Below are 12,770 nucleotides of genomic sequence, written 5' to 3'. Positions count from 1 at the left end.
GTGTAACATTTACAATCCTCCGGTCCTTGGGCACGGTCCCCATCTCTAAGGAGAATTGGAAGATTGTGGCCAGAGCCTCCACAATTTCCACCCTTATTTCCCTCTAACCTAGGTTGCACCCCATCCAGACAGGGAGACTTTTCTATTTTGAGTATTGCCCATCTTTTAAGTACCTCCTCTTTATTTAGAGGTGAGGGGCAAGTGCTAGGAGAGGCTCGATACAGATGTACCCAGTACTACATGAAAAAGCAGCTTGATGAATTGTGAATAGATTTCTTTAAGAAGACTGTAAAGAGGTGAATATTTTTGTTCTTGTGTGCAGTAGTTATTGTCTGACCCCACGATCCTTGAGGGCACAGTGTGGGACTGGAGACTCCTGTCAGTCTGACTGGGGAGGGGTGGGGGAGGGGAGGGGGTGGGGCGAGGCGAGGGGAGGGGGTGGGGCGAGGTGAGGCGAGGGGAGGGGAGGGGGCGAGGGGAGGGGGTGGGGCGAGGGGAGGGGGTGGAGGGATGGCAGGTCCCCTTCTCTGAAGGACATTAGTGACCCAGTTGGGTTTTTACAACAATCTGACAGATTCCATGGTTAATTTCTGGTGATTCCACAAATGACTACATTTACTGAGTTCAGTTTCACAGTTTGCCATTTGAATTCCTGACCTCTGGGTTCCTGGTCCAAGTCCAGAATCACTAGGCTGCTGTAAGTTGAATGATTAGGAGTCAGTGAAAAGTGAGTGAAATGGTGCAAAAATGGAATGGAGCAAAGCCGGGTGTGAGCATAATTCAGACTGTAGCCAGAATGGTTCAGATCGGGAGATGCCTGAGAGCAGGAGTGTTCATGGAGTGGGAGTTGGTGCAGCAAAGCATGGAGCTCAGGATCCTTCTTGCAAGCAGCATTCTGACCCATAGAATATACCTTTCAGAATATCCCCCTCCATTGACCCTTGACCTGTTCCCTCCCCCAGTTTTGCCCGATCGTGTAGAGCGAACCCCTTTTTCTTTTCTCGGACCTCTACCCGAATCTGTCTTTTCCCTTTCACATGCTGACTGAGCCACTGTGTGTCCCCAGTTCCCAGCTCTTTGGTTTTGCCACTCGCAGATGTCCTATAATAATAAATTGCTGTGGGCCCACTGTAAATATTAAAGGTTTATCAGTTTATTCCTGGTTCTTTATTAGATTTTCAGAAGACAGAAAAACAGATCACAGTGATCCAGGCGGACTTATAAATAACTTTCATGAAAGCAGTCCTTTTTTACTGGATGTTTGAAGTTTTCATGTCTCTGGATATCTAGGTGCGAGATTTGCTCGAATGCTTGCCCTTTTTTTCAACAGATTTAGACTTTTTGGAACTAATTTTTTTCAACTCTGCCTTGCTTTGTGCTTCTATGAAGCTCTCCTGGTCGGGGTAGACCTCACTGTCATCGGGCTGGTCCTCGTCGTTTAGTCTGAAGCTTCTCGATTTGCGCCTGCTGCTCTGTTGCGTTTTCGGTTCCAGTTTCTCAATTTCAGCTTTGGTTTCGTGATTTGGGATCTTCTCCTGCTTTGACCCTGTCTTGGGATCTGGTTTTGCTCCATTCTTTTGGTCAGCTTTCAGCCCACTTTTCGGTTGGTGCTTTGCATCGTCAGACCTTGACTGAGGTGAGCCTGATTCCTTGGAGTCATATTTTCCCTCAGACCTAGCCTCCTCTTTGCGCTCAGTATGTGCCTCGTGCTTGCCGTCCGCCTTGTCCCGTTTCATGTTCATCCATTCGTGCTTTGCCTCATGTTTCATGTCCACCCATTCATGGCCTGCTTCCACCTCCCACTGGTACTTTGGGTCATGTTTCCGCTCACTTTTTCCCTCGTGCTTCTCTTCCTTCGTGTGCCCATGCTTATCTTCCCTCTTCTCTGCGCCGGGTTCCACTTTTTTCAGTGCAGGGGGTTCTTTCATTTTGGCAGAGAAGAGCCAGGGATGTTCCAGAACCTCGTCGATGGTGAGCCGTTTGGTCGTGTCCGGGTGCAGCATACGATAGATCAGCTCCTTGCAATCTGCAGGCACCACTTTTGAGCGAGGAAAATCCACTCTGTGCTCCTTCTGGATCCTGAGCATTCTTTTGATGTTTGAGTCATCGTACGGCATCGATCCACACACCATGATGAAAAGGATCACCCCAAGACTCCAAACATCGTACACTTTGGGCTGGTAAGGGATCCCCTGTAGAACTTCAGGGGCTGCATATGCTGCGGAGCCACAGAAGGTTTTACTGAGCAAAGGTCTCCCCTGATCATCTGTACTGCACCGTTTGGCAAAACCAAAGTCGGAGAGTTTGATATTGAAGTCCTTATCCAGGAGAAGGTTCTCACACTTGAGATCCCGATGGACGACATCCAGCTCGTGACAGTGCTTGACGGCCAGTGCTAGCTGGCGGAACATCTTGCGGGATACCTCTTCAGGCAATGCCCCCCTGGTTTTAATGAATTCCAGTAAATCTCCCTGAACACCCAGCTCCATAATAATGTAAACCTTTCCATCGGAAGTCTCGAAAATCTCAAAGGTTTTGACTATGTAGCGATGATTGAGCATGGCCAAGATCTCCAGTTCCCGGGGTAGAAACTTCTCCAGGAAATCAGCAGGAGCCTTCCTCCTGTCAATGATTTTAACGGCCACATTGGTCTTCAGACGGTCAGAGTAGGCGGACTTGACTTTGGCATAGGACCCCTCTCCCAGGTTGACGCCCAAGGTGTAGCCCCGTTTTTTCAGGACTACCCCATCATCCATGGTGCTGTGACATCAATACATGCGTGCTCCCTGCCCTCCTCTTACCTGCTGACAAACGCCATGGAGACGGAGGATCAGAGGCACTATCCCACAGCACACAGAAACGTTCCGTGTTCCCTTTCAGCCTCTATAGAGACTTGTTTTCACAAACAGTAACTTTAACAAGTCACTGTCTTGGAGCTGGTTAACTGTGGTTGTGGTGGGTCCAAAAAGAATGTTTGTGTGTTATGACCTAAAGACGATGACACAATGGTCAGAATGTGACTGTACAGGGAGAGAACAGTGCTGTGGAATTGTCACCACCATCCTTTCTATCTGCCTGGATTCACCTGAAGGCAGGTTGTATTCACATCACCTTTTTGATTCCATCCCTCTTGGTCCAGTTTGCGAGTGGGACATAAACGCTTGCACCCTGACCCTACACTCACCCATTTGTGAACAGTTTATTTTTGTGTTTGCTTTCAGTGATAAGAAATATTTAATGATATTTTTGGGCCGAGGCAAATGCAATTAGTGGGGGTATAACAACAACAACTTGCATTTATATAGCGCCTTTAATGTAGTAAAACGTCCCAAGGCGCTTTTTTTTATGGGATGAGGGCGTCTGGCAAGGCCAGCATCCCTTGAGAAGGTGGTGGTGAGCCGCCTTCTTGAACCGCTGCAGTCCGTGTGGTGACGGTTCTCCCACAGTGCTGTTAGGAAGGGAGTTCCAGGATTTTGACCCAGCGACGATGAAGGAACGGCGATATATTTCCAAGTCGGGATGGTGTTTGACTTGGAGGGGAACGTGCAGGTGGTGTTGTTCCCATGTACCTGCTGCCCTTGTCCTAGGTGGTAGAGGTCGTGGGTTTGGGAGGTGCTGTCGAAGAAGCCTTGGCGAGTTGCTGCAGTGCATCCTGTGGATGGTACACACTGCAGCCACTGTGCGCCGGTGGTGAAGGGAGTGAATGTTTAGGGTGGTGGATGGGGTACCAATCAAGTGGGCTGCTTTGTCTTGGATGGTGTCGAGCTTCTTGAGTGTTGTTGGAGCTGCACTCATCCAGGCAAGTGGAGAGTATTCCATCACACTCCTGACTTGTGCCTTGTAGATGGTGGAAAGGCTTTGCGGAGTCAGGAGGCGAGTCACTCGCCGCAGAATACCCAGCCTCTGACCTGCTCTTGTAGCCACAGTATTTATGTGGCTGGTCCAGTTAAGTTTCTGGTCAATGGTGACCCCCAGGATGTTGATGGTGGGGGATTCGGCGATGGTAATGCTGTTGAATGTCAAGGGGAGGTGGTTAGATTCTCTCTTGTTGGAGATGGTCATTGCCTGGCACTTGTCTGGCACGAATGTTACTTGCCACTTATCAGCCCAAGCCTGGATGTTGTCCAGGTCTTGCTGCATGCGGGCACGGACTGCTTCACAGGAGTGTAATCAGACAAATAAAACTGACACCGAACCAAAGATGGAGGCATTAGGACAGGTGACCAAAAGGTTGATCAAAGAGGTAGGTTTTAAGCTGAGTCTTACAGGTGGAGAGAGAGGTAGAGAGGCGAAGAGTTTTGGGAAGGGAATTCAAGAGCTTAGGGCCTAGGCAGCTGAAGGCATAGCCGCCAATGGTGGGGCGAAGGAAGAGGTATAGCACAAGAGGCCAGAGTTGGAGGAACGCAGAGCTGTCAGAGGGCTGGAGGAGGTTACAGAGATAGGGAGGGGCGAGGCTTGGAGGGATTTGAACATAAAGATGAGCAATTTTAAAAATTGAGGTGTTCGTGGACCAGGAGCCAATGGAGGTCAGCGAGCACCAGGGGTGATGGGTGAACGGGACTTGGTGCGAGTTAGTATACGGGGCAGCAGAGTTATGGACGAACTCAAGTTTATGGACGGTGGAAGATGGGAGGCCGGCCAGGAGAGCATTGGAATAATCCAGTCTAGAGGTAACAAAAGCATAGATGAGGGTTTCAATAGCAGGTGAGCTGAGGCAGGAGTGGAGACGGGCGATGTTACGGAGGTGGAAGTAGTCGGTCTTGGTGATGGAGCGGATACGGGGTCGGAAGCTCATCTCAGGGTCAAATAGGACGTTGGGATTGTGAACGGTCTGGTTCAGCCTCAGACAGTGGCCGGGGAGAGGGATGGAGTGGGTGGCGGGGACTGAAGATAATGGCTTCAGTCTTCCCAATATTTAATTGGAGGAAATTTCTGCTCATCCAGTACCGGATGTCAGATCAGCAGTGTGACAAATCAGAGAGAGTGGAGGGACGGAGAGAGGTGGTGGTGAGGTGGAGCTGGGTGATGTCAGCATACATGTGGAATCTGACGTGTTTTCGGATGATGTCATCGAGGGTCAGCATGTAGATGAGAAATAGGAGGGGGCCAAGGATAGATCCTCGGGGGACTCCAGAGGTAACAATGCGGGAGCGGGAAAAGAAGCCATTGCAGGTGATTCTCTGGCTACAACTGGATAGGAATAGAACCAGGCGAGTGCAGTCCCACCCAGTTGGACAATGGAGGAGGATGGTGTGGTCAACCGTGTCAAAGGCTGCAGACAGGTGGAGAGAGATGAGGAGGGAGAGTTTACCACGGTCACAGTCACATAGGATGTCATTTGTGACGTTGATAAGGGCCATTTCAAGACTATGGCAGGGGCAGAAACCTGATTGGAGGGATTCAAACATGGAGTTGCGGGAAAGATGGGCACGGATTTGGGAGGCGACAACATGTTCAAGGACTTTGGAGAGGAAAGGGAGGTTGGAGATGGGGCGGTAGTTTGCAGGGACAGAGGGGTTTTTTGAGGAGGAGGGTGATGACGGCAGTGCCTGAGGAGAGGGAACTGTTAACAATATCAGCTACATGGGGGCCAGGAAGGGAAGCTGGGTGGTCAGCAGTTTGGTGGGAATAGGGTAAAGGGAGCAGGAGGTGGGTCTCATGGTCAGGATGAGTTTGGAGAGGGTATGATGGGAGATAGGAGAGAAACTGGAGAAAGATGCGAGTTCAGGGCTAGGGCAGGGGGGGAAATGGAGGGGAAGTTTGGCTCGATGGGCTCGGGGAAGGGAGGGAAGTGACAGAGGCAGCTGAACGGATGGTCTCAATCTTAGTCACAAAGTCCATGAGCTCCTCGCATTTGTTTTTGGAGGTGAGGGTGGAGGGGGCAGGGGAGAGGGGTTTAAGAAGACGGTTCGTAGTGAAGAGAAGCCGGGGGTTATCTTTATATTCCAGGATGATCCCATACCTCCACCTTTTGATGTCCTCCTCCTGTAACGCCTCTCCTCCATTGTCCAGCTGGGTGGGACTGTGCTCGCCTGGTTCTATTCCTATCTATCTCGTCGTAGCCGGAGAATCACCTGCAATGGCTTCTCTTCCCACTCCAGCACTGTTACCTCTGGGGTCCCCCAAGGATCTATCCTTGGCCCCCTCCTATTTCTCATTTACATGCTCCCCTTTGGCGACATCATCCGAAAACATGACGTCAGGTTCCATCATGTACGCAGACGACACCCAGCTCTACCTCACCATCACCTCTCTCAACCCCTCCGCTCACTCTGATTTGTCACACTGTTTGTCCGACATCCAGTATTGGATGAGTAGAAATTTCCTCCAATTAAATATTGGAACGACCAAATCCATTGTCTTCAGCCCCGCCACAAATTCCGTTCCCCAGACACCGACTCCATCCCTCTCCCTGGCCACAGTCTGAGGCTGAACCAGACTGTTTGCGACCTCAACATCCGATTTAACTGAGATGAGCTTCTGACCCTATCTCCGCTCCATCACCAAGACCGCCGACTTCCACCTCCGTAACATCGTCCGTCTCTGCCCGTGCCTCAGCTCATCTGCTGCCTAAACCTCAACCATGCCTTTGTTACATCTAGCCTCTCCCAGCCGGCCTCCCATCTTCCATCCTCCATAAACTTGAGCTCATCCAAAACTCTGTTGCCCGTATCCTAACTAACAGAATCATGGAAAGGTTAAGCACAGAAGGCAGCCATTTGGCCCATCGAGCCCGTGCTGGCTCTCTGCAAGACTCTCTGCTAGTCCCACTCCCCCGCCCTTTCCCCGTAGCCCTGCAGATTTTTTCTCTTCAAGTACTTATCCTGTTCCCTTTTGAAGGCCATGATTGAATCTGCCTCCACCACCCCCTCGGGCAGTGCATTCCACATCCTAACCACTCGCTGTGTAAAAATGTTTTTCCTCATATCACCTTTGGTTCTTTGGCCAATCACCTTAAATCTGTGTCCTCTGGTTCTTGACCCTTCCGCCAATGGGAACCGTTTCTCTCTATCTACTCTGTCTCGACCCTTCATGATTTTGAATACCTCGATCAAATCTCCTCGCAACCTTCTCTGCTCTAAGGAGAAAAACCCCAGCTTCTCCAGTCTATCCATGTAACTGAAGTCCCTCATCCCTGGAACCATTCTAGTAAATCTCCTCTGCACCCTCTCTAAGGCCTTCGCATCTTTTCTAAAGTGTGGTGCCCAGAACTGGGCACAATACTCCAGTTGTAGCCGAGCCAATGTTTTATAAAGGTCCATCGTAACTTCCTTGCTTTTGTATTCTATGCCTCTATTTACAAAGTTCGAGCAGGACTTCTTCACTGCACAGGACCTCCAACCAACGCTATACACCAGATACATAGACGACATTTTCTTCCTATGGACCCACGGCGAAGAATCACTGAAGAGACTACATGATAACATCAACAAGTTCCATCCCACCATCAAGCTCACCATGGACTACTCCTCAGAATCAGTTTCTTTCTCGGACACACGAATCTCCATCAAAGATGGGCACCTCAGCACCTCACTCTTCCGCAAGCCCACGGACAACCTCATGATGCTCCACTTTTCCAGCTTCCACCCTAACCACGTCAAAGAGGCCATCCCCTATGGACAGGCCCTGCGAATACACAGGGTCTGCTCAGACGAGGAGGAACGCGATGGACACCTACAGACGCTGAAAGACGCCCTAGTAAGAACGGGATATGACGCTCGACTCATCGATCGACAGTTCCGACGGGCCACAGCGAAAGACCTCCTCAGAAGACTAACACGGGACGCAACCAACAGAGTACCCTTCGTCGTCCAGTACTTCCCCGGAGCGGAGAAACGACGCCATGTTCTCCGCAGCCTTCAACATGTCATCAATGACGACGAACACCTCGCTACGGCCATCCCCACACCTCCACTACTTGCCTTTAAACAGCCACCCAACCTCAAACAGATCTTTGTTCACAGCAAATTACCCAGCTTTCAGGAGAACAGCGTCCACGACACCACACAACCCTGCCACGGTAACCTCTGCAAGACATGCCAGATCATCGACACAGATACCACCATCACACGAGAGGACACCACCCACCAGGTGCATGGTTCATACTCCTGTGACTCGGCCAACGTTGTCTACCTCATATGTTGCAGGAAAGGATGCCCCAGAGCATGGTACATTGGCGAGACCATGCAGACGCTGCGACAACGGATGAACGGACACCGCGCAACAATCGCCAGACAGGAGGGTTCCCTCCCAGTCGGGGAACACTTCAGCAGTCAAGGATATTCAGGCACCGATCTTCGGGTAAGCGTACTCCAAGGCGGCCTTTGAGACACGACAACGCAAAATCGTCGAGCAGAAATTGATAGCCAAGTTCTGCACCCATGAGGACGGCCTCAACCGGGATCTTGGGTTCATGTCACGCTACATGTAACTCCACCAGCGAACAAAAGTTATCTGTTTTTAATATAACGGGTCATTCTCTGTCTTTCTCTTCCTTCCGGATGTTTCTATGTTTCTGCCTCTTTTTTTTGGTTGTTTGTATATTCGGGGGTTCTGCAGGTGACACCTCTCTGACTGAACACTTTGATTGCCTTGGCAACGGGCAGTTGGAAAGACTATCTGTAATCACCAGGTATTGTTCTGTGATTTATAAATGCGAGAGGTTCGAGGATTTCTTGACATTCACCTGAGGAAGGAGGAAGCCTCCGAAAGCTTGTGATTTTCAAATAAAATTGTTGGACTATAACTTGGTGTTGTAAAATCTATTTATAAAGCCCAGGATCCCGTATGCTTTTTTAACCACTTTCTCAACCTGCCCTGCCATCTTCAAAGATTTGTGCACATATACCCCCCAGATCTCTCTATTCCTGTGCCCCTTTAGAGTTGTGCCCTCTAGTTTGTATTGCCTCGCCTCGTTCTTCCTACCGAAATGCATCACGTCACACTTCTCTGTGTTAGATTTCATCAGCCGTGTGTCTGCCCATTCCACCAGCCTGTCTATATCCTCAAAATCTATCACTATCCTCCTCACTGTTTACTGCACTTCCAAATTTTGTGTCATTTGGAAATTGTGCCCTGTACACCCAAGTCTAAGTCATTAATATATATCAAAAAGAGCAGTGGTCCCAGCACCGACCCCTGGGAAACACTACTGTACACCTCCCTCCAGTCTGAAAAACAAATGTTCACCATTACTCTCTGTTTTCTGTCACTTAGCCAATTTCATATCCATGCTGCCACTGTCCCTTTTATTCCACGGGCTTCAACTTTGATGACAAGCCTATTATGTGGCACTTTATCAAACGCCTTTTGGAAGTCCATATACACCACATCAACTGCATTGGCCTCTGTTACCTCATCAAAAAACTCAATCAAGTTAGTTAAACACAATGTGTTTCACATTTGTGTTTCGTTCCCAAGTCTCGTTCTCCTATCGTCCCTGTGCTTGCTGACCTACGTTAGCTCCCAGTCCAGCAACACATTGATTACATCCTTGTTCTCAAATTCCTCCACGACCTCGCCCTTCCCTATCTCTCCGATCACCGATAGCCCTTTAAGCCTCCGAAATGTCTGCGTTCCTCCAATTCGGGCCTCTTGTGCAACCATGAAACGTGGGATATACTGAAAAATAGGAAAATGGAGAACCAGGAATCTGATAACCCTGCAGCGGACGCCCTGCACTGGATACCTTGCGCCATTCACCTTGAACCGGGGAACCTGATAGTGGGGAACCTAGCACTGGGGAGCCCAATAGTGGGGAACCCAGCACTGGGGAACCCGATACCGGGGAACTCAACACCGGGCACTCGGTTGCTGGTTTGCCAGGTTTTGGATGCCCATTTTTCCGGGGTTGGGTCTCTGGTGTCATAGTATCATAGTAGGTACAGCACAAGAGGAGGCCATTCAGCCCATCGTGCCTGTGCAGCTTTTTGAAAGAGCTGTCCAATTAGTCTCAATCCCTTGCTCTTTCCACATAGCCCTGCAAATTTTTTCCTATCAAGTATCACTTTTGTCGGCAAACGGAAATACTGTCGAGGTACTTGAAGCAGCCTCTTTGACACTGATGGCATTTGTGTGGATAAAAAGCTGATGTCTTGATTTGTCCAGCTGGTTGGTCGAATTCCCGGTGCTGGGTTGCCAGGTGCTGGGTTGCCCGGTGCTGGGTTGCCCGGTGCTGGGTTGCCAGGTGCTGGGTTGCCTGGTGCTGGGTTGCCTGGTGCTGGGTTGCCTGGTGCTGGGTTGCCTGGTGCTGGGTTGCCAGGTGCTGGGTTGCCTGGTGCTGGGTTGCCAGGTGCTGGGTTGCCAGGTGCTGGGTTGCCTGGTGCTGGGTTGCCTGGTGCTGGGTTGCCTGGTGCTGGGTTGCCAGGTGCTGGGTTGCCCGGTGCTGGGTTGCCAGGTGCTGGGTTGCCTGGTGCTGGGTTGCCCGGTGCTGGGTTGCCCGGTGCTGGGTTGCCCGGTGCTGGGTTGCCCGGTGCTGGGTTGCCCGGTGCTGGGTTGCCCGGTGCTGGGTTGCCCGGTGCTGGGTTGCCCGGTGCTGGGTTGCCAGGTGCTGGGTTGCCTGGTGCTGGGTTGCCCGGTGCTGGGTTGCCCGGTGCTGGGTTGCCCGGTGCTGGGTTGCCAGGTGCTGGGTTGCCCGGTGCTGGGTTGCCCGGTGCTGGGTTGCCCGGTGCTGGGTTGCCCGGTGCTGGGTTGCCAGGTGCTGGGTTGCCCGGTGCTGGGTTGCCCGGTGCTGGGTTGCCCGGTGCTGGGTTGCCAGGTGCTGGGTTGCCCGGTGCTGGGTTGCCCGGTGCTGGGTTGCCAGGTGCTGGGTTGCCCGGTGCTGGGTTGCCAGGTGCTGGGTTGCCAGGTGCTGGGTTGCCTGGTGCTGGGTTGCCAGGTGCTGGGTTGCCCGGTGCTGGGTTGCCAGGTGCTGGGTTGCCAGGTGCTGGGTTGCCTGGTGCTGGGTTGTTGGGTGTCCCAAGGATCTATCCTTGGCCTCCTCCTATTTCTCATCTACTCTCATCTGCTGCCCCACGGCGACATCATCCTAAAACAGGTCAGGTTCCACATGCATGCTGACGATGCCCAGTTCTACCTCACCACCATGTCTTTCGACCCCTCCACTGCCTCTGATTTGTCATGCTGCTTTCCAATAAGCGAAAATTTCCCCCAATTAAATATTGGGAAGACCGAAGCCATTGTCTTTGGTCCAGCCACAAACTCCGTTCCCCAGACACCGACTCCATCCCTCTCCCTGGCCACTGTCTGAGGCTGAACCAGACCGTTCGCATCCTTGACGTACTATTTGACCCTCAGATGAGCTTCCGACCCCATATCCTCTCCATCACCAAGACCACCTATTTCCACCTCAGTAACAACACCCCGTCTCCGCCCCGCCTCAGCTCATCTGTTGAAAACCTCACCCATACTTTTGTTACCTCCAGACTTGAATATTCCAATGCTCTCCTGGCCGGCGTCCCATCTTCCACCCTCCATAAACTTGAGCTCATCCAAAACTCTGCTGCCCTGTATCCTAACTCTCACCAAGTCCGGTTCACCCATCACCCCCAGTGCTCACTGACCTACATTGGCTCCCGGTCCGGGAACGCCGGATTTTCATCCTTGTGTTCAAATCCCTCCATGGCCTCTCCCCTCCCGATCTCTGTAACCTCCTCCAGCCCGACAACCCTCCGAGATCTCTGCATTCCTCCAATTCCGGCCTCTTGTGCATCCCTGATTTTAATCACTCCACCGTTGGCGGCCGTGCCTTCAGCTGCCTGGGCCCGAAGCTCTGGAATTCCCTCCCTAAACCTCTCCGCCTCTCTCTCCTCCTTTAAGACCCTCCTTAAAACCTCCCTCTTTGACCAAGCTTTTGGTCACCTGACCTAATATCTCCTTCTGTGGCTCGGTGTCAAATTTTGTTTGATAATCGCTCCTGTGAAGCACCTCGGGACGTTTTACTACATTAAAGGCGCAAAATAAATGCAAGTTGTTGTTGTTGCTGGGTTACCCGATGCCCAGAGGTGACCCCGTGCTTCTCCCACCCCCGGCAACGGACCCCGGGCCCTGGCAACGGACCCGGCCCCTGCCGACAGAGCCCACCCCCTGCCGACAGAGCCCACCCCCTGCCGACAGAGCCCACCCCCTGCCGACAGAGCCCACCCCCTGCCGACAGAGCCCACCCCCTGCCGACAGAGCCCACCCCCTGCCGACAGAGCCCACCCCCTGCCGACAGAGCCCACCCCCTGCCGACAGATCCCACCCCCTGCCGACAGAGCCCACCCCCTGCCGACAGAGCCCACCCCCTGCCGACAGAGCCCACCCCCTGCCGACAGAGCCCACCCCCTGCCGACAGATCCCACCCCCTGCCGACAGAGCCCACCCCCTGCCGACAGAGCCCACCCCCTGCCGACAGAGCCCACCCCCTGCCGACAGACCCGGCCCCTGCCGACAGAGCCCACCCCCTGCCGACAGAGCCCACCCCCTGCCGACAGAGCCCACCCCCTGCCGACAGACCCGGCCCCTGCCGACAGATCCCACCCCCTGCCGACAGACCCGGCCCCTGCCGACAGATCCCACCCCCTGCCGACAGAGCCCACCCCCTGCCGACAGATCCCACCCCCTGCCGACAGAGCCCACCCCCTGCCGACAGATCCCACCCCCTGCCGACAGACCCGGCCCCTGCCGACAGATCCCACCCCCTGCCGACAGACCCGGCCCCTGGCAACAGACCCCGGGCCCGAGCGACAGACCCGGCCCCTAGCGACGGACCCCACCCCTGCCGACAGGCC

The 12,770-nt window shown here is 52.8% G+C and overlaps 3 protein-coding genes across 3 annotated transcripts; 1 reads left to right on the top strand and 2 right to left on the bottom strand.

The window, feature by feature from the left end:
• Positions 1-1,149: 1,149 nt before the first annotated feature.
• Positions 1,150-2,874, bottom strand: LOC137310147 (testis-specific serine/threonine-protein kinase 1-like). Its single transcript, XM_067978121.1, has one exon. The coding sequence runs from the start codon at positions 2,754-2,756 to the stop codon at positions 1,287-1,289; it is 1,470 nt and encodes a 489-aa protein (XP_067834222.1). The 5' UTR covers positions 2,757-2,874; the 3' UTR covers positions 1,150-1,286.
• A 7,122-nt stretch (positions 2,875-9,996) lies between these two features.
• On the bottom strand, positions 9,997-10,992 carry LOC137310152 (salivary glue protein Sgs-3-like). Its single transcript, XM_067978125.1, has one exon. The coding sequence runs from the start codon at positions 10,990-10,992 to the stop codon at positions 9,997-9,999; it is 996 nt and encodes a 331-aa protein (XP_067834226.1).
• A 1,000-nt stretch (positions 10,993-11,992) lies between these two features.
• LOC137310151 (uncharacterized) lies at positions 11,993-12,742 on the top strand. Its single transcript, XM_067978124.1, has one exon. It carries the CDS (start codon positions 11,993-11,995, stop codon positions 12,740-12,742), a length of 750 nt encoding a protein of 249 aa, XP_067834225.1.
• Positions 12,743-12,770: the final 28 nt, after the last annotated feature.

Source organism: Heptranchias perlo, unplaced genomic scaffold (assembly GCF_035084215.1).
Source record: "Heptranchias perlo isolate sHepPer1 unplaced genomic scaffold, sHepPer1.hap1 HAP1_SCAFFOLD_228, whole genome shotgun sequence".
NCBI lineage: Eukaryota > Metazoa > Chordata > Chondrichthyes > Hexanchiformes > Hexanchidae > Heptranchias > Heptranchias perlo.
Note: the sequence above shows the minus strand (reverse complement) of the source record. Positions and strands in the feature narration are given on the sequence as shown.